Raw genomic sequence first — 25,866 nt, 5'->3', positions numbered from 1 at the left:
AGAATCTCATGTTTCACCAAATCAGTGTGCTTGCTGAAATGATTTTCAGCTGCTTTTGAAAGCTCCTTTGTTGGAAAGACTCATGTGCATTCATTAGTTTATTTTTTGTTTTCAATTAAAAATAATTGTTTCTATTAGCAACCTCCATGTAGAAAAGGTCTTCTGCTTGTTTGATTGCTTTACCATAAGACAAATTTTTAAAAGTGCCTTTCCTCGCTGTGTCCGTGAAAACTAGAGTGTATACGATAATTGCAAAGAGATTGCTTGCAGACACAAAACAAACTTGCATAACAGTTTTTTGTATATTTTTCTGCATTGAACAATATGAAAATGATATTTTAGGGGACAGAAAAGGGAGAGGATCATGGAAAAAATTATTCCATTAAAGGAACTGTATGTAGTCTTTCAGGATCAACTCTATATCTGTCTAATTTGTCTTTAGGTAATTTCACCAACACTCGCTGAAAAAATGCCCACTGTGACAAGGCCTTCAACTTTTCCCATCCCTATAGCAATTCACAGGTTAAGATCATCATGTTTTATGATCCATTCTCCTGAGCTTCCTGGCATGACAGCAAGGAGTCTTGTCTTGTTTTACAGTGGAGAAGTGATGGCAAAGGCTGCAGGAGGTATCCCTCATTTAGTTTAATTCATGCTACCTGGGAACCCTCCCTTCCAATTCCATTTAGATTGAACAGCGTAAGTCCTGCATGAGTGCAGATTATGTAGGCTCAGTCTGATGCAGTTGTTTAAAATTTTATACCCTCATACAGAATTAGCTGCCAATAAACTGTGAAATACATATGGGAAAGTTTTGTCTTTCCCAGACCTAAGACAGTACCTCAAGTTAAAAAAAAAAAAATTCACAGAGCCACTCTTGGGTATCAGAGAGAAAAAAGAAACAAAAAATATTTCATTGGCAGTTTTTTTAAACTATGCTGTTATATTATTCTAATGTCTAATTTTTTCTTCTCTTTGGTACCATAGGTTATTTTTTAAATGCTTGCATATGTTGCATTAATGGGGTTTAAATTGGAACCATTTTCTGTTTACATTTGTGTATCTCACTTACAGGAGTTAATCAGTATTCTGAAAAAGCATTTTTATGTCTCCAGAAGAAAACTTCAACTTGCATCCTCAAATTTGAAATTATTAATCTGAACTTTTTTTAAGCAAATTTCATATATAAAAATTGACAGACTTTTTGGACATATTTTTCTGCTCACAAGATTGAAACTGTGTTATTGTCATAGCAGTAGCATGATAAACATATATATATACACAAGGTTGTTTCTTTGTATAAAGCAGATAAATCACTCGTGATGATAGGTTTTTAACCCTGTGTTATGCTTCCATTCTGAGTTGAAGTACCAAAATTTACTTCATTAGGATGGTATATAATTTCTGCTCTTTTTCCTGTTTGGTTGTATATAAAAGAAGTGGCATACATGTTTCAAATCTAGTGGATTCCAGTCTATTCAGCACTGTTGTTCTGGTTACAGTACATTATTTCCATTTTCTATAGAAAAAAAATTCTATATCCTTCCTTTCTTACATTATTTTCTTAGCTTAAAAAATGATCTGAAGGTTTATAATTATTTAGGAAACGTTAATATTCTCAAACATCAAATTAGGAAGCTGTTATTATGCTGTAAAAACCTGTGATAGCATAAGTCACTCTCTTACATAAATAAATAAATGACCGATATTACTGAAGGCTATAAGCTTCAAGAAAAAAATGGAAGAAGTCTTTTATCCTGGTTTTTAGAGGGCATCAGCAGCTTGCTTTTATGAAAAAGTAACAGCTAAATGCACTGCAAATAATTTGCAGTAATCCAGTTCAGTGATTCATGTGTCTGCTTTAATGGGTCATAATTCAGGATAAAGTAACTGAGTGCAGTCAGAGTGCAGACACTGCTTATGCCAGGGACAGTATCTCTTCATAAAACACACCTCAGCAGAAGCAGTTTGCCAGCCCCCTAATACCCTCTGATGTTTTGATGTCCTGCATATTTTTCCGATTAAGTTTTGAGTGCCATGTTTTTAGTTGTATTTCCACATTCATTATCCTCACGTAGACCCTTCAGCGGGTTTGCCATATATGATTATTTTTTTAATGATGCCTTTCTTTCCACTTCAGCAGTTTAATAATCTAGCACATGGCTGCTTCTCAGTACTCAGCATTCACCTCCCCAGTGCAGAAGAGGACATGTGCTTTGGCTGCAGAATTCCATTTGCAGCTTTAGAAATGCATATTCCCTGTGGAGCAACATTTGTTTGACATAACCATTCATTTTTATTACCTCTTTAAATATGTTTATCCAGAGTTATCAATAATCATAAATAACTTGTATTCTGTTCTTGTCCTGTTTTTTTCCACAGACAAAATTGCTTACCCAGTATGTATTAAATCTAGGCAAGTATGATCAAAGCTACGACATCAGAGACCGTACAAGATTTATTAGGCAGCTTATTGTTCCGAATGAGAAGAGTGGAGCTTTAAGCAAATATGCCAAAAAAATATTTCTGGCACAGAAACCTGCCCCATTGCTTGAGTCTCCTTTTAAAGGTATAACTGCCAAAATCATTTGGTAAATGTTCATTGTGTATAGGAATGTGGCAGCTTATTCTATTTCAAATACTCTCACAAATTGTGTCACTTAGCAAATAGAAAAGATTAATATGCAAGGATGCTCGGTCTGCTTACTTGCTTTTCAGCAAGCAAGGTGCACAGTGCATTTCTCTAATGATAAACCCTGGCAAACTGATCCATTTATATTCATGTGGATTTTAAATTTTATTTAAGTAACAGAAGGTATGTCTTTTGAGGAAAACTATTCTTCAATTTAGGAAAATAGCTCTAGGATTTTATCTGGACTTTATTAGAAGATTTTTAATGTGAGTACTGCAAATATTATATGAATCTGAAGTAAACTGAATCTATGTAGATGTTTTTTCTCCAAAATCATAATTTTCCCTCTGCATTTTGCGTGTTGTTTTACAAATAAGATCCATTGTCTGTCTTGTCAAATTAAAAGGTTATCAGGCTATCTAAATTAAAATTACTCTGTTATTGTGACAATTTGCATTTTAATTTTCATACTTACTTAGGTCTAGTTTTGAAGCTTTAAAAGGAACTCCATTTTGAAGAAAAACTATTAAAATTCTGGATGTGTTTGTGCCAAGACATGTATATGGATTGTTTAACTGTGCTGTCATTCTTAATATTCACAGTAAAGTAATTTTTAGAGAAGCTACATTTCAGAGCAACACCTCTAAACACACTGACTGATTAGCTTTTTTATTGACCATTATGGGGGAGATTATTGTAATCTATGGACTGAAATCAGTTTTTTGACCTATGAAGAGCTTCCTAGTTTATATTTATTCCATGACATTTGAGGTAATACAATGGCAATTACCTTTAGCCCTGATTAAGATTGCTCCTTGTGGTAGAGCTCACAGTGTTTGTGTATTTCTTCCCTCCCCCGGCTTTTTTAATAGATCGGGATCATTTCCAGCTTGGCACCTTGTCTCACACACTGAACAGCCGAGCCACTGGGTACCTGGAGCTGTCCGACTGGCCAGAGGTGGCACCTGACCCCTCTGTCCGAAATGTTGATGTGGCTGAGTCGGTACGTCAGCATCACTGAAAGCAACTTTGCTAAAGGCACTTGTGAATACAGAGTATTAGCCCAAAACTACTACTATTTAAATATTATTTGTGGTCTGTTGAAATCCATTGATGCAAGGGAATGTCCCTTTGCTTATTTTATCTTAGAAATCGAGCATTTGGAAACTTGCTTAATGCTAGTGCTTTTAAATGACAGAAGTGGATAAACTGTAGGCCACTTCTGCTTATTTTGTGGAGTAAGTAGGCCTTTTTCTTCTCTATCTCACTTCTAATTTCATATATTTCATCTCACTCTGCTGTAATATGTTAATTGGGTGTGGCTGGACTACCAAAGTCAGAAATTAAGAGGGTGGTTTGTGGAAAATCCAAGGCTAAACAAAAAAAAAAGCAAAAGGAAAAAGATAATACAAACAACAAAAGGCAGCTGCAGCGGATTAGATTATGTATGTTTTGAAGTTTCAGGTTTGGAAGAGATGAGGGTTTACATTTCAGATAATCTGAAGAGCATTAGGAAAGTATGTGATAGGAAAATGTCATCTATTAGTGCACTAATCATGTGTTGACACATCAGGCTCATCATCTGCTAGCAATAGCTTTTTGTTACCGTAGTATAAACTCCAAAGCAAAGTCATGTTTTGGTACCAGAGTTGTGATTTATGTATCAGGTACCAGAATCCTACTGGAATGCTAGTGAAAGCTGTTGAACAGTAGCTGAAATGTAAATGTATTGGTATATAGTGTGCTGATGGTGCTCCTGGAGGCATGGTATTTTAACAGATACATACAGAAAAGCATGCAGTCCTGGTAATGAGCCAACTTTCTCAGTAAATCATAGATTAATTAATTTGTTTATGAGATGTTACACACAGAAAGAGCAAGAAAATGAAAAAAATTGGTCTGACTTAGAGAAACCAATGGTCAGCAATCTGGTAGAACAAGCATTTCTCCTTAGTACTGTAATATGTCTACCTTCTTACATACATTTCAGGAAAAGTGGTATTTGTGGACAAACTATTGAAAGCTTTTATGGGAAGATTTTTAGATAATCAGCTCAAACAGAGGATTATAAATTATAGGGTTGGCATGGAAGAACGTGTGAAGGTATTTTCATCCACAAGACCAAAAGTATTGCAGGAAATTGATAAATGGCATAACAGCATAGTAAAAAAAGTAAATAGTAAAAAAATCTACCTCCAGCTATTTAAACCTCAAAGCAAACAGGAAAATCCTTCAGCCATGTTGGGTTTTTTTTTGCAAGTATTTTCTTCAGAGAGTATCTCAATTTCATTAATTTTGTGGATTCCCTAATACTGCACGTGCCTACGGAGCATATCTGAGTAAAGCTGAGTTAAGCTGCAATCCACATGCAAATTATCATTGTCAGCCAAAAGAATATTGTCTTTTTAAGCCTTAGAAGCTTCTGCTGTTCAAGAAGAAGCCAGTGTGTCTCTAGAGTTGTTTAGCCTTGCAGGTCATTGTTAGAGCGTATTTCAAAACTTAAGTCTTATTCCAGATGAGATCAGTCAATGAGGCAGACCTGTATCACATGGTGGATAGAGTTGTCTGCCAGTTTGTTTTTTTCTCCTGTCCTGAATTTTAACACTACTTCTATAGTAGCATAGAGGTATATGGAGAAAAAAAAGGGGGGAAATACTGCCTCATTTTGGCATTCTCTTGGTGATAAAAAATTACTTTTATTTGGAGAATTGCAATGAAAATGAAATATAATTTGTCTTTGTCTACCTAGAGTGTCTGTTTTCTGCTTAAAACTTAGGATGATAAAGGTGGTGACTAGCCCTGTTTAACCTTCATTCTAGTCATAGTCAGCTGGATCCAGAAATAAAACTCTCAGACTTAAGGATCTTTTGGCATAGAAATTTATTTATCATTACTGATGCTTTTAATCTACCATACTAAATCTTTTTCTGGACTACCTAATAGACATCTTTCACCTTTTATAGGTATATACCAAACTTCTAGTTCTCCTAATTGTGTTAAGTAAGAGAAGTTTAATAGCTTTTCTTGACTTGCTTAGATGATTTATTTAGCAACAGTTTAATACCATTGCTCTGAATTTTTATTCAGTGTGTTGTGTGTATATTTTTGTATTGCTGTTTGCAAAAGTAAACTTAAATTGAAATTTATTTACAGGCAAAGGAATGGACTGGAATTCTAGGCAAGCCAAAGAAGGAGAAACCTACTGAAAAGTTCTACTCTGAATCAGAAGAGGAGGAAGATGAGTCTGCCAGTACCAGTTCATCAGGTAAGTGTTTGGAAAGCACTGTATTTTCACTGCCTGGAAAACTGTGTCTTCAGAACTGTCTGGTACATAAATAGAAAAAAAAATTGCAAACAAAGCCACAGGTGTATATAAACTCAATAACTTAGGGGAAAAATTTTACATTCACTATATTAAATAAGTTAGTCTTTGATTTGTTTCCCAGGTAAAAAAGCTGGCATACTATTTTTATCTTCCTTGGAGTCTAGTATGAGTAAGGAGAGTTTGTAACTTATAACTGAAAGCACATAGTGGTTGCAGGAGAAGTGCCCAGATGCTTGGTTGTCAGGAACCTTAAGTTTTAATGGTTTTTTGGAATTTGGTGGTAGTGAAGAATTGTTTTGATATCATGTGCCACTGTGATGATAAATGGGCCAGATTAGTTTAATCATGTATTCTTTCATGAGATTTATTCAGCAAATTGTGTTACAGTATTTCTCTGAAGTTCTGCATAGTGTTTTCTGTTTATTATAATGGGGATATTGATGAAGAAGGTAACGGCTACCAATCAAGTTAAGTAAGCAGAGGTTCTTTTAACTGTTCTTCCATTTATTGTCAGATGGGCAGTCCCCCAAGACATCTGTTTCAGAAGATGTTTGTATATTTCAGATGTAGTAAAGTCCATAATTCTCTCAGGGCCAGACCTTAGACTTGAAAGAATTATTATCATCTAGTTGAATGGAAGAGGGACATCTTAAAATACAAACATGGAGCTACTTCCTTCCAGTTCCTAAACCGAGGAAATACACAAAAATGTTTAAGAATTGTATCACTGAAATTAGTGATTTCTGAAGTAATAGAAACATACTTCAGATATTTGAGTATTTGGTAACTCTGTAATTGATTAGAGGATTAATAATTTGTTTAAATCAGTGATTCAATCATAGTCACTATGGGTATTTAAGAACAGATTATCTAATTAAGCAACTGTTTGAGAAGATAATTTTGCAGCTAAGTGAATGTAAAGTCTAGAAAATTTGAGGTCATCTCCAGCTCCTAATAAGGTTATGTAACTTTGAAGAATCTACATGCAATTAATTTATTATTCAAATTTCTAAGCTGAAAAAGTATAATACTGTAGGCTGAAGAAGACAGGGTTTTAACTAACAAAGTTTTGTGCATATATGGGGAAAGTAATTCTCTTACCTGCTTTTGGCACAGGGTAGATAATACTAAAACTTGCAACTGGATCTTAAAATAGCAAACCATTGTTTAATTTAAAACAAAATTGGATTTCTAAAATACCATTTAAGTATTAAGTACTATAAATTAAGATATTTAGATCAAAATTGTAAGGGTTATTTTCATTTCAGGGAGTGGGTCTGACAGTGAAAGTGAGAAGGAAGATAAAGAGGAAGGCAGCACTGATGAGAGTAGTGGGAGTTCCTCTCCCAGTGAGGAATCAACTGACAGTGAATCAGACAGCAAAGAAAGTGCTGCTAAGAAAACATGTAGAGCTGTCAGTGAAAGGTAAGTATATGTTTGTCTGGCTTTAATTTTTTGTGATACTATCTTATAAATCACTCTTCCTGCTAGCAGACTGCCAAGCCTTTAATTAGGCTATTTTGGGCATGTTTTGGTTGAGGAGTGATGTCAGTGTGTACTAGTTAGTAATAGTCAGTATATGAACCTAGTTCTTACTTTCATTAATCAGACTACTCTTATGTTTGGAATTAATTTCTGACTTCAGTTAAATCTTGGGTGGCTTTTTGAGAACTGATGTAACCTTGGGAGGCTGAATAAGTGATCAAATAGTTGTGTGAAACACTTAATTACCTTTTGCCGCAATTTTGCTGAGAGCTAAAATTAAGTCCTTCAACACTTTGCCATTATGTAACTAAGACAATTGATTTTTCTAAATAATGTTATATTAAAAAGATTATGATCCAAATATTAGAGGCAGAGGCTGTGAAGGGAAACGGTCATAAGATATTTAAGTGTTAGCACTTTTAAGATTGCCTATTATCAACAGCATTATCATGTGTTAAAGTATCATTAAAATTTTGAGTAATTGGGGCTAATACCTTGGATTGTGTGAATCTGTTTCTTCCACTGCTGTCAGCAAGCAGCCTCTGCAGACACGATCGCCCTTTACTTTGTAGTCTGCTGCCAGCTCACTTGATGAGTTTGCAGCTCAGCTCAGTCGTGGCTGACAGCACTGATTGGGGCGCAGTACACACTCTGCTCCTTTTATTACAGACAGTAATTAAAGCAGCTCGCCTTGCCACTTCCATAACAAACACAGCATAATGCCCTAATTATGACTTTATTAATTTAAGTCAGGATTTAATGATTTTAAAAGTGATTTATATTGTTTTTCCTGTTCAGAACAAATGAAATCTGTAGGTTAAATTAATACAAGCTTTTCATCATCGCAAAGTTAAAAAGCTAGTTACCAGTAAATTCTTTTCATTAGAATAACATCTGAAATTTTAAGCAGTAAGATAAACAATTATTACCCATCAAAACTGGCTGATGTGCAGTAAAGTAACATTTTTAATCTTCAAATCTAGTTTTAAGGCTAAGCTAAATTATTGAAAAGCAACTTCATTTATATAATGGGTTCACAACAACTTATTTGTTAATGCAACTACAGCTTCTGTTGAAGGGCAGAGAATGAGATATAGATAATTCTGTTGTGATGAAGAAACTTTGAACAGTATATAGTAGTGAATTTTTGTTTGAGTCATTGACCTCAAGTTTTTAAATGTTGTCCTACTGAAACCATTTTCAGTACCTATTTTTCACTGTGATTTTAACAATCATATATGCTACATTACACTGTTTTTGTGCACTAATGTTCCATTTTTAGCTTTGCAAGCTCCAAATGTAGTGCTTTATGCTTTTGACTAAAATTTGGGGAGGTAATTTTAGGTTCAGTTGCATGGGTAGGCATGGCCTAAATGTTACTGATTTTAAATAATTTTGATTAAATTTTATTTAGGCAATTCAGTCATAGGAAGTTCTTGAGAAGAGGAAGACTTTATTTTGATCTCTGTCGTGTCGATTCTCCTCTGTATTTTTTTTATCTAAAAACATTGCAATCTGAAACAGTAATGCAGCATTGTGCATTCTTTTGTACTGCTCCTAGAGCTAAGCAAATATATGTAACAATTTAATATGAGTCCAAAAGGACTCTTAATAGTTGAGTGATTTGTTTAATTATTGTTGACCTTGTTACCCTTCAAGCACTTCAGTAACCAATTTATTGTCTTGGGAAGGGAGCTGAATCAGGTAGTGTATGAAACACCTGATTTGGAAGTTGTTTGCATATCCAAGAACAGAGGGTTTTTTCTATATGCAATATTAATTTTTCTGCTTCATGATAACTATTAGAAAACAATTTTCATTTCCTGTGGTAGTAACTCCCCCTGAGAAAAAAGGGTAATCTATTAATTGGTATTTAAAGTATTATTAGATGTGACCAAGGCAGATAATACTCAGTAGCTATTAACACAGAACAATATAATCCAACAATGGTAGGGTGAACAGAACTTCACTGTGTGAAGAGCACTGTGTTTGAAGTTGTAAGGGATTCAATATGACGAAAGGTGTGGGAATATAACAGCTCTTGTGTATAAACCCTTTAATGAGTTGAGCTATTTGTGGACATTATAGATCTTATTTCTAGGTGGTGTGGTTTGATTTAGAAAAATGAACAAAGGAATAAACTAAATTAATTGGGGATTTTTTAAGCAATATTACGGTAAAAAAGATGACACACCAAAATTCTGTTCCTCATAGGTGGAATAATATGGAAACATCTTTATTTAAAAGGGTGGCTGCACTTGCTTTGTAATGTCACAAGCTTGATGCATGCAGATAATATTTTTAATATTCCATATATTCACATTTTGTTTGGCTTTTTCACTGGTTTAGACTATGTGATGGTGTATTGTGTAGTGTAATAGAATGACTTTGTATAGCCTTAAATAAACTATTTCATTTATAACTGTGCCTTCTATTGTGGAGAAATAATGACTTAAAATTCATTTAGTAAAGCTTTGAAATGCTGATGTAGGATTTTGCCTAAACAGATTCCTTTGGTGGTTTTACATATCTCTTAACATTTTTTTAAAATATGTAGTGATTCAGAGGATATTAAAAAGAAAGCAAAGGGAATTCCCAAAAAGAGAAGTACATCCAGTTCCACTGATACAGAGTACACTTCATCAGAAGAATGTTCTTCAGGCTCCAAGTCAGAATCTGACTCTAAAAGCGACTCTGAGTCTGGAAAATCTAGAAATGCGTCCTCTAATAAGGTTAGTATGGTAAAACACTTTTTTTTTAAACCTCTATAAAATATGTAAATGTGCATCTGACCATCCGTCCATGTTTCTTTCTGTTGGAATGAAGATGGGTAGTAGTTTTATGCATACCTAAATAGATCCAGAATTTATGAAAAAAATATTTTTACTTTTCACTGAGAGACCAGTCGAAAAGTAGTTTGATAGTTTAAGCAAGTAAGAGTATTTTTATACCAAAACCCCTATTTCAGTTTATAATTGCATATTATTTTTACTCCATATAGATGAAGAAGAATAATAGAATCTAGTTGAGAACATAATATTTTTCTAATAGTCTCTTATTCTTTTATAATAAAATGAGTTGTTCTTTTATATTAATTTTTAGGTTGTTGTTGAAATGGTGAAATTTAATATGTGGACATTGATGGTTATTTTATTAAACTAGAATTTTAAAGTATAGCTATAGTGCCTGAGTCTGAGAGAAAACAAAACCAAGAACCAAATGTTAGAACATTGTTTGTTAAGCATTTGAAGATGTTCTAATAGAAATCTTAGCTTAGTTTTAAAATTTTCTGTTAAAATTTAGAATAGTGCAGTTAATGAATCTATGGCTGAGATGTATTTAAAGATTAGTAGCATTAATATTCCTAATGAGCAATCAACTTTACTTGCTGTTGGTGTTTAATAGGAAAAAGAGTTCTGTTACTTCAAATTCTGTTAGCTTTCTTAAAACAGGTGTGAAATAGCAAGGTTTAAAATACATACTTTTTTAATTGGTTTCAAAATATGTGAAGATGCAAAAACATGCAATAGAGCCATTCATGTGTCAGTTAAGATTTAATTGCTTACCTTAGTGAAGAAAAAGAGCTTAAAAAAGTTCATTAAACTCAAACTAGTGTTAGAGAACTAATTTTTTGTGCTATTATCATGAAGTGGTTACTGTTTTCCCACCTACCTTGCATTTAAAGGTAAATAAATGAGGAAATTTTTGGGAAATCTGTTCAGGAAGAAGCATAAAAGAATTTCTGACACTTACTTTTCTGTTATCAAGTACTTCCTATGCATTTCTTTCTGTGTATTTACAAAAAAAAATGTTGAAGGGTAGAATTGTAGCTCCAAAGTTTCTGTTTTAATACTGATATGTGATAGTGAAAATTAAGTGAAACTCTTAATGCATTTGATGCACTAGTCTAATACATTGACTGTCCTTTCAGTCAGGACTCCTATATAGGTGGCAGAATAGTCAAAATAGACATCCTTTGTTGTATTTCTGGCAATTCTTGAAGCTGGTGAATAGTATGTTTTGACCAGGTAAGAGGAAAGGCTGTTAATTGATTAAGCTGTTGAGGTGTGTATTTCCTTTAATCAAGGAGGTAAGGCTCTCTATTTCTCTAAATCTTGAACTTTTACTGTACATGATCTTTATTTTGTAACTTTTTAAGTCTGCCTAAGAACCCTTGAGTTGTGACCTTAACTTTTAATCTGTTCCCTTCTTCAATGAAGTAGAACAAAAGATGAAGTGAGGCTGTATTGCTCGAGAAATGTAAATGTGTCTCCATGGTTTGATCATTGTTTCCTGCCCAAATAACACACTGGGTAACATACATGTGTCAAAGGTTTTTTCTTTTAGAGCACCCAGAATGGATCTTGCCAAAAAAATGGTAGCACAAAAAATACAACTTAAATTCTCTCAGAATAAACAGCTTTGATAGTAGATGGGACATCAATTTATTGTAACAGTTTGCAGCTTCTCACATCAGCACAGTATTTTTTCACAAGAATATAATATGTACTCTGATGTGCTTAGTTCTGAGCATGCACTGAAAAGCCATGTTGAAACTATATTATCTTGTCTCTGCTCTATTTTTCCATTTTTCTCAGGATGTTGACACCATGCTGATAATTTCTTTCATTACAGTTCTCTAAAATGTTTGGTTCTTTCACAGGAAATGTGAGGACTGCTAGCATAAAGAAGCTTTTTCTATTTTAAAACAGCAGAATATATGAAGTCAAATGCACTGAATATGAGAACTGGAATGTCCAAGAAACTTTGGATTGAATTGTTGAAGTCAATGGAAACTTGTCAAGGCCTTGGATTTTAAGAGAAAGAACATTGCAGTAGTTCTGACGTCTTACTTGCTTGAGAAGCACCTAAAAGGAAGTGTGTTAGGAGCAAGAAGTATTTTTAAACAGTTGACAGAAGAGTTGATAAGAGTAGAGTCAAAGGATAGAAGGGAAAAATTGCAAAGCTCTTAAACATCACAAAAGACATGAAAACAAATAGCAATGGGTTTATACACAAGGCAGCAAGAAAAGTAAAAAGGAGATTATTGAAAAGAACAGATAGCATAAAGCTCACTGCAGAAGCTAAATGCTCCTTCAATTCTTTTTCATTTAGAAATTAGCACATTTAATATAATGGCAACAAACTATAGCTGATGAACTGTAAACAGCAATGGTCATGTGTAAAGGGGCAGGGGGTAGTTAATTCAGTGTCCTTGAACAAGGAGGTCTGTTTTAGTATATATTATTCCCTGGAACCTTGAAGTTAGTTTCCATTTAAGCCATGTTCGATGCCTGCATTCAGGTGTTTCTAGTACTTGTTTATTTTTAGACATGTAATTAGGTAAGGGGGTGGGAGAAGAGAACCAAAGGTATTTTTTATTAAAGGTGATTGCTGTGCTAACTAGCTTAATAGGTTTTTTTGAGAGAAACAAATTTTAAGGCCTGTAATGATAGCTGGAGGTAACTGATGGTAACCTTCCACCTTCCAAGCTGGAAAGAAAAAAACTATTTTTAAAAAACTTTGAAGATTATAGTTGAAGTCTTATATACAGACTCCCATTTTAAAAGAACCACACATACTTATTTTTTGCTTTCTTCCTGACTTATTTTCAGACCACCCAGGAAACAGATGGTTTCTGCCAGGCTCTCAGAAATGCATGCTTTATTCTGATAGTTTGTCATCAGAAAAGACATTGTTTATGTTATTCTGCTATAATGTGTTCTTAATTTGGGCAGTCTATATGGGGAGGTTATTCATTAGGATTTCCTTCTCAGTAAAACTCAAAAAGATTTTCTGAAATACATATCAATAAAAGAAATTGTGATTAGTGAGCTCTATTTTTATGGTTTTTCAGTTTGCCACACGTTATGAACCATGTAACATCACTGATGTTTTGGGTGATGTTTACCATTTGATATATATTGGTGTTGGATGCCATTACCATGTTCTGCAAAATTTTCTTAATAAAAAAGGTTTTATTACATTCACACTGGAGCTTAATTTCTACATACATCCATGCACTTACTGGTATTAAAATACACTGCAGAAAATTAAAATTATTTTCCTGGATATGTTATTAATGGTTTAGTATTTTCTTTTTCTCCTGACAAATCATTTTGAAAAAGCTGTTGTGTTCACTGTAATTGAGCTGCAGTGAATAGAAAAGTCAGTCTCTTGTACTGCTGTCTTTTATATCATTTTGAGATATGGATAGTTTGAGGTGTTCGGATACATATTATACTGTAAGCGTAAATACTGTAGAGCTGAAATGCAGATTTGAGGATGATGCATGTGTAAGTAGGTGTCTCTACAGTGGGATTTTAAAATCAGCTACTGTTGACCTCCTTCTACAAGTATAATACAGTCACTCAGCTGTTAAAAACCTGATCCACTATTTAAAAAATATACAAAAACAAATTGTCTATCTTTCTGCCTGATCTCCTTTCAAGTGCTAACACAATGGAAACAGTGGGTGATCTGTCAATGCATTTGGATTGTCAGTGATGGTTTTGTATAAATATTGGGAGGATAAGAAATAAAATTCGCACAGCAGAATATGATTTCATCTGCCTTTTCTCTGCAGCTCCATGGCTCATGCTGCGGTGTGAAATTCTCATTTTACACACTTTGCAGGCGGAGCACATGAATTATGCATTGAGCAAGAGAAATCTCCTGCTTCAAGTCCTATATGCATTTACCAGGTTCTATCTCTATTACCAAGATGAATTGCAAATGGAGAAATGTTTGATGGAATATACCTTAACTTCTTTGTTTAGTATTCTGCTTTTCCCACAGTGGGCTTTCTTGGTAGAAAACTGTTTGGGTTATATTGTAGGCTTAGTTTTAAGAAAGGAAAAAAAAAATTGTGTTAATAGAAAAATGTCAGACACATCAGAACCTTTTTATTGTCTTGATTTCAAATGCAAAGCTTTTTTTACTCAATTGAAATATCTGCAGTCATTGGCTATTTATTTGTTATAGATAGCAATTAAATTTTCTTTTCTTGGAAAAAAACCAAAAAAAATCATGTTTGTTGTAGGCAGGACCCACATAAATAGGTTTCTTTAGTGTTTTCTGCAGAATTGTACACAATTAATGTACATACACATATGTAGAAACACATATATGCATGAAAATATCTGGTGGTTTTGTGTGTATATATAGTACCCAAACACACGAGTAGCCTACTCTACTGAACACTCAACTGAAGTTGGAAATAAGACATGATCACACTTAAACATTAGCTTTATCTTGAGTTAATTAGCTCTGGATTTTACATTTCCCAGATGGTAGGGTCAGGTTTGTGCGTTTTTTGCTTTCTGTTTGGTGGAATTGTTTGCCTGCTTGTTCTTTATAGTAAACATGCATTTAAATGCAGTCTTCTGATAAAGTGTGCAGTGAAAGTTTTCCTTGCTGTACATTGGTTCAATAATTTTTTTACTTGTGCCTAATTTTAGGACCATTTTATTTTGTTTTGAAGTATAAGAAGTAAATTCTCTTGAAGGACTTTTTTCCCCTTTTTTAAACATTTTTTTTGTAGTAGTAGTAGATTCAAAGCAATATCAGTGCAGGGATGGATTTCACCTTATAAAAGTACACATCAAGCTTTGTGTACTTTTTGTACTTGTGACAGAAAAAGCAAACTGAAGCATACTGTTGGTACTATTTGTGACTTAGAATGCCCATCTTAGTTGTCTTCAGTAAACAGATTCAATAAACAATAAGAAGATTCTTTTGCAGTGGCTCATATTTTTTTTAGAAACTTGTACTGAAGCGTATAAAATTCTCATCCTTGTGGGGCTCTTGTGTGGGTTGAGCTACTTTTTAGAGACTTTTAATTTGCTGTATAATAAAAGGAGATGGAGACATCTCTATGGAAATACTTAGCAAATGTAAAGCTGTAGCTTTGAACCTTAATAAGAGTGGAAGGTAGAACTGTATCTTACAGATATGTATCTTATGGGACAGAGTTCAGAAATTGAGGATATTTTTAATGTATTTGCCTTTCATTTAACTGAATTCTCCCTTAGTCTGTTTTGGTTTCTGAAGAGTTTCTAGTTTACGAAAAAGGTTGTGATATATTATTTATAGTAAAAGTGCTAGAAATAACTGATAAACACAAGATTCAGGGCTAAATATTCACCAAATGATGCTATAAAGTAGCTTGGAATTAATGAGAATGATTGTCACAAAAGTGTGTCTCTGACATGAGTAATTCAAGTAGAACTTGTAACTTTTGAAGTGCACTATTTGTCGTTATTTCACCAATTTAAAGCATGTGTAGCCAAAACAAACTTAGTGACTTGTTAAGAAACACTTCTCAAGAGAAAAGTCTGGTATTCTTGAGCAGAATGGAATTCAAGAAACTTGGTTTTGCAAGGGTCCCTCACTAATTCTTGACAAAACATAAAATAAATGGTATAACTTCAGCACTGTGTTAAAGTTGTTTTGTAGTATTTTCTTTGTCCAGAGGAGTCAGTAGTAGAACACTCAAATACCATAGTGATAAGGACCATCAAAATATGATGATGTTAAAATAACTTTTAAAAATAGTGGTTCTTGTTCTTTTCAGTCCACAAGATGATTCTTCTCCCAGAATACCTGAAGCATATCTGTAGGGATCATATAAGTGACTACTGTCTGCTTGAGGCATGGTATTTATTGGGATGATAAGTATTGTCATCATAGCCAAGGTCAAACCTGGTAGTCATTAACATCAATGGCTTCAAATAGCAAGAACATTGGCTAGTTTATTTCATGTTCTTTAGAGAGAACCGTAGAATTTCTCACAAAATGGAGAAAAATAAATTAATTGTTATCATTTGTTTGCAACTGACTGTGAAGCTGAGAGACTGGAAGAAAGGGAATGCACCTTGAGATAAGAGGAGTTATTTTTATTCTATGTTGCCAGTTAAAGGAGGTGGTTCTAGCTGCTGAGTTGACTCCAAGCTCTTCTAGAAATCTGTATCCTGAGTGTCTGAAATGCTCAACAAATGATGGCATAAATGGGCCTAAATAGATTTACTGATTTATTTAGACCTGTTATTTTATTAGAAGTGGAAAAATAATTATATTTCTATGCGTATTTAGCTGTCATGTACTGTTTAAGAGGAAACAGGTGAACTAGAAATTGTGACTCCTGGAAAGACTAAATTTAAATTACTTGAAATAACCTGGGTGACAAGCAATGCCTTAAGGTCTAAAGGCTGTTAACATAATTTCTAAAAAAATGGCAAAGCTTTCTGCTTGGTATGTGAGCAAGAGAGGATGAAAGCAGAAGAAATTCTTCAGCTGACATAAGTGAAAGATGCTTTAGAGTGGGTAGGGACAACATGATGACAAAACTCTTTGACACACAATGGTTCTGGCTACAGCCAAAAATCAATGCTTTATAATAAACTGTCCTCTTGTCAGTCTATACTGAGCTGTAACACTGAAGATTTTCCTGAATCACCACTGTCTAGCCATGCTTGGTAGGTATGGCCAACAGTTACTCTTATGAGATTTGTTTAGAAATTTTTATTTAGGTCTTGAAGCAAATTTTATTGAAATACTCTGTCAAGGTACTGGTATTATTACTTCTGTAGTCTTAAGGTACAGCCAATTCTTATTGTTAGAACTCATCTCAAGGCTTAAAACTGAAACTTTTTTGGTGAGAAAAATCAACTTTCTGTTAAGTAAGTCCCAGTAGATAATTGGACAGAATTCCATGCTCCTAGATAAGTGCAAATAACACCTATTTTTACTGAATAGATTTTGATCTGTTTTTCATATGAAATCAGAAATCTTTTGTCTTAAAGAGATAGCAGCTTTTTTTCTTAATGGTCTCATCAGAAGTATCTGATCTGTCACCAAATGTTTTCTGTGTGACAACAATGATTAATATTCAATGTATACAAGGGCTACAGAAATTCAGTTGTGGGATTTAGGTTCAGTTTAACTATATAAACAAATCTTTTTCAGTAGGTGAATTCTCTGGATGCCAAGCCCTGAAAAGGGATACATTTTGCTTTATGAAAGTATTAAAATAAATGCACTTGCTTTATAGAAGTACTAAGTGCTTTTCTTTTGCTGATATGGTGAAAGATGAAATATTCATCTATTTTGACAGAAAGAAGAAAAACCAGTACAAGATAGAAAGACTCCAAAAAACCAAGACATGTTTCTGTTAGATTTAGACGATTGTAAGTATCTTGATTAAAACCTCATTTTTCCCAAGGTGTAAATTCAGATCAGTTAATTCAATGAATTTAAATGTCTGAAATATTGATTCTGTTAATTTATTGTACAAGTTTCCTGACAAAATAAATGCTTAGACTGTCAAGTTATTTTCAGGCACAGTTATTACAAGACTTCGTTTTATAATTGAGAAATTGTTTCGAAATTTAGAATGTACCACCATGTAAAACATTTACTTTGAGGATTTGTATATGTCTGGACTTGTTTTCTGTTAAAGTGGGCTTATTTTCTCTGGTAATAATGGATGTTACTTGTACAACACCTGTGCAATCTATGAGCCAATTATGGTATTATACTAAGATGCTAAAAATCACACTTCTGTAGAACAGTGGAATGGTACTCATGGAAGGGTAAGATAAAGCTGGCACTGGTTTTTTGCTGTGCTTGTAGTACCCTTCTTAAAATTTAGTTCTGTAGGTGCAGCACATCAGAATTTATATTAACATGTACTATACATGTAGCCTTTAAATGAAAAAGTGCTACATAGTATGTATCAAACTGAAGGATAAAGTAGAGGAAAAAAATATATGAGTTGTATTTTCTTTGCTTATGAGTATTGGGGCTATATGTCTGAAGAATCTTATATTTAAATCTAAATAATCTTATATTTGGAAACATATATACAAGAATATAACATTTAGATGAGGATGTAAAACTTTTTTGTGCAATGAAAAAAACAAAATAATTTTCTTTCTCAGTATCTTAAATTGTATTTCAATTTAAGTATCTCTTGCCCTTTTGCTTCTAGTTTGTCCTGTAACAACTCCTGTGGCAGTTCCTAAAACAGCAGTTTTGTCCCCAAGTTTAGCAGCAGACCTGGAGGGATTAAGTCTGTCCAGTTCATCAGTCATTGATGTAAGTAGCCTTTAAAAACTGGGAGGGTGCATGTCAGTTTAAGCATTTCACATGTTTTGGGGCCATCATTATGGTGTTTTTTTAAAGTTCTTTCACCTATAAAACTCTTACATGAAATGGTTTACATGCAAGTCTGGCAGCATTTTTCGATCTGCAATTGCATTCTGAAATGTGGAGAAAAGTATGAATATTGCATATCTGAGAAGGATGCCTTCAAGGATTTTTAAGCTCTTTCAAATTGTCTTCTTTGCCTCAAGAAAACTTTAATTCAGAAATTAAGTATCCAAACTACAGAGGTCTTTCAAATAATTATTTGCTGCACTTTCAAAAATAAGCTACAAGAACGTCACATACTTGCTAATACTCAGTCTGTTTATTTACCATACACAATTCTAATGGTGACATTTTGCTACTTGGAAGTAATTTTTCATAAATATATCTGAAACACAGCCCCTGGGTGCAAAAAAAAAGGGTATAAATTTACAATCAGTGGTGTATCAGTATATGTCATGATTCATTCTCTTAGTGCTTTGTAGCACTTTCCATTAGGGAATCTCAAAACTATAGATATAATTAAGGTTAGCAAACTCATGAAGGTAGAGAGTGTTCTTTGTTGTGGGAAAGGATAGTAGTTTGTTCTCTTCCACTTGGGTTCTTTTTAGTATTTTGTGTGTATTCAATTTATAGTTGCAATTTAAATATAATTTGCAGTGGTATAACATAGGCTACATGTCCTTGTGAAAATGGTTGGAAGTGACCAGACAAAATACCAGAGAAACAGGTATTTTTTAGCCTAGCCTTGTTTCTGAGGTTGGTATCTAGAACCTATGCTGCAACTTTTATAGTCACTGGTAACCTACTTTGTGCTGCCATAGGAAACAGTAGCTTGCAGCGCCAAATATTTGTTAAATAAAGGAGATACATGAGTGATTTGACTCAAGAAATAGAAGACCTTTGCTTGTGATTCAGTTTCATGTTTACAGGCCTCAAGATTTGGTCTTGAAATGAGAGACTTTCAGATAATTTGTTGGATAGTTGTCTTACTGAAGAAAATTTTTATGTAATGTAAATTTCAAGCAGGCCAGTAACAATCCATGGACACGCAGTCACTACAACTGATGTGTAGTCATTCATGTGTCACACAGTCGGAAGATGCCAGAAATTCCCTTCCATGTTATTTTATAGAATAGAATACAGTGTTAGGTGGCAAGTCTGTGTTTAACAACAGCTGCAGTTATTCTTTGATTGCGTGCCACAGTCACCTACCTCTTTGCCATCCTTTATGGCTTTAACAGTTCAAAACACAAGCTGTCATATGTTTGCCTGGCTCTGGATTAGCTTAAGAATTACTCTGGTGTCTTTGCTTTACTTCAAAATTGCCACCTTTGAGCATAAATTAGAGATAGCAATCTGTAGTGCCAGAGGCTTAGGTGCCCTTGCTTGCCAATGTCTTTATTTTTTCATTGTCTGCAGTACATGAACATATATTCCACTCCCATATTCATCCTTGCTTTTGTCATAATTGTCACTGTTCATTTGCTAAACTGTTTCTCCCTGTTCTTCTGAAGACAACTACAAAGAAATAGAGCTGTTAGATAAAGATAGCTAGAAGATGTAGGCTGAAGAGTAGTTGTGTTCTGTATGATGACTGTGCAAAATGCCTCATTAAAACTGAGGTCTGGTAACCAGCAAAGAAACTGGAGCTTTTCCTCATTCTCTCTGCTTTGGAAGGAACCCAGATCATGTAAGAATTAATTGTTTCTGCCTGGATAGTGATTACATATTTTCATCTGTATTCAGTTTTCAGATCTAGGCTCAGCTCTCATTGCCACTGATAGTTGCAGATGTACATGAGGTCCTTTGCTGAGTTTTCTACATCAGGGAGCAACAGAAAGTAAATGCTAAGGTTAAAACTCATTCTTTCAAATTATATTGATATGGTTTAAAAAGTCTTACTTGTGTGCAAGTAGTTAGATAACTATAATCCCACGTTGTTCATCACCATCAGATAATTTTCTAAAAATAAAGATAGAAAACTAGCATGTAAGACTTTATGTGGGAATGTGCCTTTTCAAATAGTATTTTGAATTTAATCTGTGATGGCTAATTATAAGAATACTTTAGAAAATTTCTTCTGCCTTCAGTGGGAGAGAAAGTGAATATAACCGCAGGGCACATGCCAAACTAATAGTGAGAAATTTATTTATTACTAGGCAATGGAAAGCTTGGAGTAAAAATAGAGAAGTACAATATCAAAGAAATGTAGCAGCCACTTTTCTTGGAATAAGTCAAACAGTCTATTATTCAAATCATTCAGCACTGTAATTGGATACAGCTTTTTGAAAACTTTTAACTTCCAAATTCATAGCTGCTGAATGTTATAGAAAGCATAAATACAAGAATAGTTTTACATTATAGCAAAACCTACAAAACCAAAATATTTCTGAATAGAAACTGCACAGTCTAATGCTTTGTCCTGTGGCTCATTTGTTTTTATCATCATGTTTACATACAGTACATTTCCCCCTCATATAAATGCATGCATGCATATTATAGTTTATTCCAGGAAAAACAAAATTCTCTTGTAATTCATGGATAACCTTCTTCCAACTGAATGCAAAATATACTAAATCTGTGTGTGTGCTTTTGCCTTGGTACATGTGGTTCATCTTCAGGTTTAAGTGAATCAGGTAACTGAGGTCACTGGAGGCTTCTGTAGGGATTCTCATGGTATGCAGGCAAGTGACAGCAAAACTAAGTGCTTGGGGAAACTGCAGTTGGTGTTGATTGAGTTTCAGATGGATAATTTGCAGTTTTGAAAAATACGTGAAAAAAATGAAAAACTGGAGGTGAGAGAAAACTGCAAGCTGTCAGTTTGAAGCACTTACTGGAAAACGCTGGAAGTGGGTGTTGTCCCCAAAAGGCAGGGGTTATAAAGTGAAAAAGGAGGAATTGAAAGCAAAGCTCATGACTGACCTAAGGACAGGGAGGATTATAATCTGCTACAATAATTAATATTTTGAGGAGAAATGGCAAGAGGAGAGAGAGGAGAGCTACAGTAACAGAGAGAAGCCTCTAGTAATAGAGAGAAGACGGGAGTGATCTGTTCCTACCTGTCACACAGCTGATGAGAAAAAAAAGCTCTAAACCACCTGTTCTTTTCTCATTAGGATTTTAGATGGTAAAAATGGACAAGCAACTACTCTCCTAAATGTGGAGACCTCTGAGTATGCTGCATAGGATAATTAACTGGTAAAAATGACACATGCTTTTATGAATAAAATTAGTGAGAAGGAAATATTTCTTTGGTAGCAAGACACCTGTTATGGTTCAGAACAGTGTTGCTGCAAGGGAGAGCTGGCAGGTCTTTATGAGCTCTGGTGAGAAAAGAAGTTGGATGAGGAGAAAAGTGTGTGGCTGTATCGTCTGAGTTGAGTAGTATTTGAGGGGAGAAGGTTGTTTCCCTGCCCCATATAGAATAGCCTAGGGAAAAGGTATGGGGTCATTAGGAAAATATCACAAAAAATGCATGTACCAAATGGGGGGGAAACTCTTGTAGTAGTAGAAAGGTGCTTATAAAAATATTTCTTGCAGCAATTCAGACTAGGTATCAATTACACTACATTTCATGTATGTAATTAGCAAGGAATCAAGATATACTTGTAGAAGTGGTACTGCTTTACTTACTAAGGTTTTATATAATACGTTCAGTACTTTTTCATGATAGTTGTTGCTACCAATGGTATGTGTTATTGTTCCCGACTACTTGGCCTTCCAGAGAAACTGTTTAGGAAGGGAGGAGTAAATCATCTTATTTTCTGTTTTGTATCTTCTGAAGAACTTTTGACCAATCTACACTTTGAGAACTTCTTTGGAGTGGTGATGCACAAAGAATAAATTATAGCTTTTGTTAGAAGTCAAGGTCAAGCTGCAGACCTGTCAAATCAGGTGATAAATACATTTATTTTTAAATTGAGTACAGACTTAGAGAATTCCTTGAGAAATAATAAACATGAACTCCCTCAGTATTTAACTGAAGGTATTTTCAGACTAGGAGAAAACCTTAAGTTGTATTTTATGTCTGAGTTGTTGACATAGTCTTTAGAGGTGAAGACTCATATAATTTAGTTGGCTTTGTCCATTCAGGCTATTTGTAATTCTTCTATAACAAATCTTAAGACTGACTCTGAAGGATCTGTTTGAAGCATCTCTGCTTAGAAGTACTGGGAACACAAAGGCTGCAATAATGGGTTATATAACGGCTCTAGTCTGGTATGCAGTTTGCAAGAAAGGTTAGCATAAGTTGTTTTAAGAATTTTCAAAATCCTACAGTAGAGAAATAAATAGTAGCTCTTGCAAATAGTTATTGGCATGCACTTTATGATTTTTTTTTTCAGAGCTTTGCTAGCAGCAATTATTCTTTAACTATATACATTTGTCATTCGTGTAAGCTGTGGTCAGAGTGCTTACCTCAGGAATGGCTGCATCAGAAGAAACATTAACGTGTTATTGTTACGAAAGAGACATAGTGCAACCACTTATGATAGCAGCGGATTGTGGGCAATGGTGGTCTTCTGCCCATTGTTCTCAGGCAGATTTTGATCAACTACCACTGTTTTTCAAATAATGAGTTTTTATATTTTTGTAAGTATATCCATACCCTCTTAAGGATGCTTTTAAAATTTTTTACTCAGGCAAAAGAGGATGCTTTTAAATAAGCTTTCAATATTAACCACATCTTCTATCATAAGTTTTTTGTAGTTTTGTGTTTAGACAACACAAGTGCATGATAGCACTTTATTATTTTTATAGCTTACCATTTACCTCTTTTACAGCTTACCATTTTGTCCTCCTATAAGAAGTCTTATCCCTTTGCTGTTTCATCACATTTTTCCTATGAATTCAGTGTTTTAATTATATTTGTGAAGCTCGTGTTTTTATATACAAATTGAAATTGGGAAGGTTTGTTGTGGGGAGGTGAAGGGAGAAAGTGTGCCACAAGACAGTCTACATGTATCCTCGTCCTGTGAATGCTTATAACTTTGCTTGTGTTGTTGACCTCAATTGCATGTTCAGCAGAGCTGTTTTTGCAGTTCTGCAGTTTTCAGCTTCAATCTGTAGAGGCAGGTTTTTTCCCATATGAAACAGTCTCTGTTGCGCCCTACAAGATTTGTAACTGGCATGAGGCATAACTGAAACCTCATTCTACAATGTATGTTAGTAGTAGGCTGCCTGGGAAAGTTTCTACATGTAAAGCAAGTGAAAAGGCATAGTCTTAAATTTAGGAGTTAAAAAATTACTTCGTCTTAGTGCCACCCAAAATTCAGCTATGTGGCTGATTAGGTGTGACTGATGCTTGTGGGAAGGCAGTGTGGTCCAGTGGATACAGAACTGGGTGTTACATATGGAAAATGAGTTCTATTTTTGGCTTACTACTTGCTGTGTTATCTGGAGGGAGTATCTTAATCTTTTAGTTTTCCATTTGAAAAATGAGGATAATGGTGCTTGCTCACCTTGGGAAAGCACTTGGAAATCTACAAATGAATGTAGCTGCTCATCAGCAGATATTACTATTGCCAAGCTAGAAGAAGAAATGAAAAAAAGACTCCCACATACTTTTTTGTTACTGTTGTTCATGTAAAATTGCTGTATAGGTTGATTTTCTTAAATTGGTTACAGAGAATATGTGTACCATCAGATGTTTGAAAGCTATGCTTTCCTGTCAGAAATGGCTTCCACATCCTTCTAAAAATGTTAGCTTGAAAGAAAAAAAAACACCTACCTTGACACTATTTTTTTGTCATTTCACCTCTATTCTTTACTTATAAATGCATTTACAGGTATTTGTGATATTTAATGTTTAAATAATGTTTAAGCCTTAGAAGTACACATTTCATGTTTATTAAATGCATTCATTCTTAAAACCTGCACTTCAAAATCTCCAACTTATTTTCTTTAAATAAATTAGAGAATTTGGAAATTCAAACAAGATGTCTATTCTGAATCAGGAATAAGTTTCTGATAGAAAGCACTGGACCAAGGTATATTATATACCTTATTATATACCTCTGAGAGGTATATTATACTTTTCCTATGTATAATATAATTTATTTAGTTAATTACTGTGTGGTTCTATACTAGATATTCTCCAGAATGTGTCCTTTATTTTTGCTTTTTTATATATATATATATATGTATATGTGTATATATATATATGTATATATATGTATATATGTGTATATGTATATATTTGTATATGTGTGTATATGTGTGTGTATATATATATATGCTATAAATTAGATACTATTTATAATTACGTAAATATAATGTGTAAGTACTTAGCAAGTTGTATATTAATGTAATTGTAATAACCAGGTCACTGATAAACTTGATTCACTGCTATATTGCTATTTTGTAGTTTTGTTATCTTTGAGTTACAAAGAATAACCCGGGATTCAAATGTTATATTAAAAAATAAAAGTGCCAAAATAGCAAAGTAAAGTGCAATTGTAATATTGAAGTCTTATTTATAAGATAGAAATTAAATTGTGGGGATATTGCGAAATAGAAGCTCAATTAAATGAGTTTCTGAGGAGATCTTTGATCATTTTTTGCCTTCCATTAAAATTAAGTAGTGTCCATGAAACTAATTGAACTTTTTTTTTTCTTTTTTTTTTAGTATAATTAGATGCTTAGGTTTATGGCAGAGTTTAAAATAATGCTTCTTTTTCTTTCCAACATGAAAAATAATACATATATTGTGCTCCTTAAAATAGGGCTGCCGTTAATAGGGTTGGTGCCAGGTATTTAAAAACAAGCATGTGTGATGCATAGTGATGATTCCGTAAGTTATTCTTTAAATGTATATTGTGGTAATGTGTGTAAAGCAGACTGTGTCTGTGTGTATGTTATGCTCTGTAAGTCAGACAGAAGAGAGAGGTAACCTAAGCTGTATTTTTCTGTTATTTTGTCAATAAATGTAGCTCTTAAAAATTTCAACCACATCTTTCTAAGGTAACATTTACCTCCTCACATCTTTAGCATCTATCAGACATGACATGGGACATATTCATTGACCCTAAAAATTTTCATCAGTCTCATGCACTGGAAGGGGGCAGCCCCAGCCAGACAAGAGGCTCATTTCAATTTTAACGGCTGTAATTAAAGGTTAATTCACTGAGTCAGGATTAACGAGGAAAGTACAAATGATAGGCAAGCAGCTGCCTTTATAATACAGGATTAGAACAATGCAATTACAATAAGAATTAGAAAAAACCAACTTCCTGAAAAGGTTCTGTAATAAGTGAAGTGCATTTCTCCGTTCTTA

General features: G+C 34.0%; 1 protein-coding gene across 6 annotated transcripts in view; it reads left to right on the top strand.

Annotated features, from left to right (window-relative positions):
* AP3B1 (adaptor related protein complex 3 subunit beta 1) overlaps positions 1 to 25,866 on the top strand; it is a 155,743-nt gene that overhangs the window by 83,758 nt on the left and 46,119 nt on the right. For 5 of the 6 annotated variants that reach the window (XM_014261067.2, XM_014261068.2, XM_088054116.1 and 2 more), the window contains 7 exons: positions 2,383 to 2,569; positions 3,505 to 3,635; positions 5,786 to 5,897; positions 7,226 to 7,382; positions 10,000 to 10,174; positions 17,557 to 17,629; positions 18,433 to 18,539. In XM_014261067.2, coding sequence (XP_014116542.1) covers positions 2,383 to 2,569; positions 3,505 to 3,635; positions 5,786 to 5,897; positions 7,226 to 7,382; positions 10,000 to 10,174; positions 17,557 to 17,629; positions 18,433 to 18,539 — 942 coding nt within the window. The remainder of the gene's footprint in view (positions 1 to 2,382; positions 2,570 to 3,504; positions 3,636 to 5,785; positions 5,898 to 7,225; positions 7,383 to 9,999; positions 10,175 to 17,556; positions 17,630 to 18,432; positions 18,540 to 25,866) is intronic. The other variant, XM_088054114.1, reaches the window with a different exon arrangement.

Source organism: Pseudopodoces humilis, chromosome 4 (assembly GCF_049639895.1).
Source record: "Pseudopodoces humilis isolate 2021_Gansu_Grassland_sample_001 chromosome 4, ASM4963989v1, whole genome shotgun sequence".
NCBI lineage: Eukaryota > Metazoa > Chordata > Aves > Passeriformes > Paridae > Pseudopodoces > Pseudopodoces humilis.
Note: the sequence above shows the minus strand (reverse complement) of the source record. Positions and strands in the feature narration are given on the sequence as shown.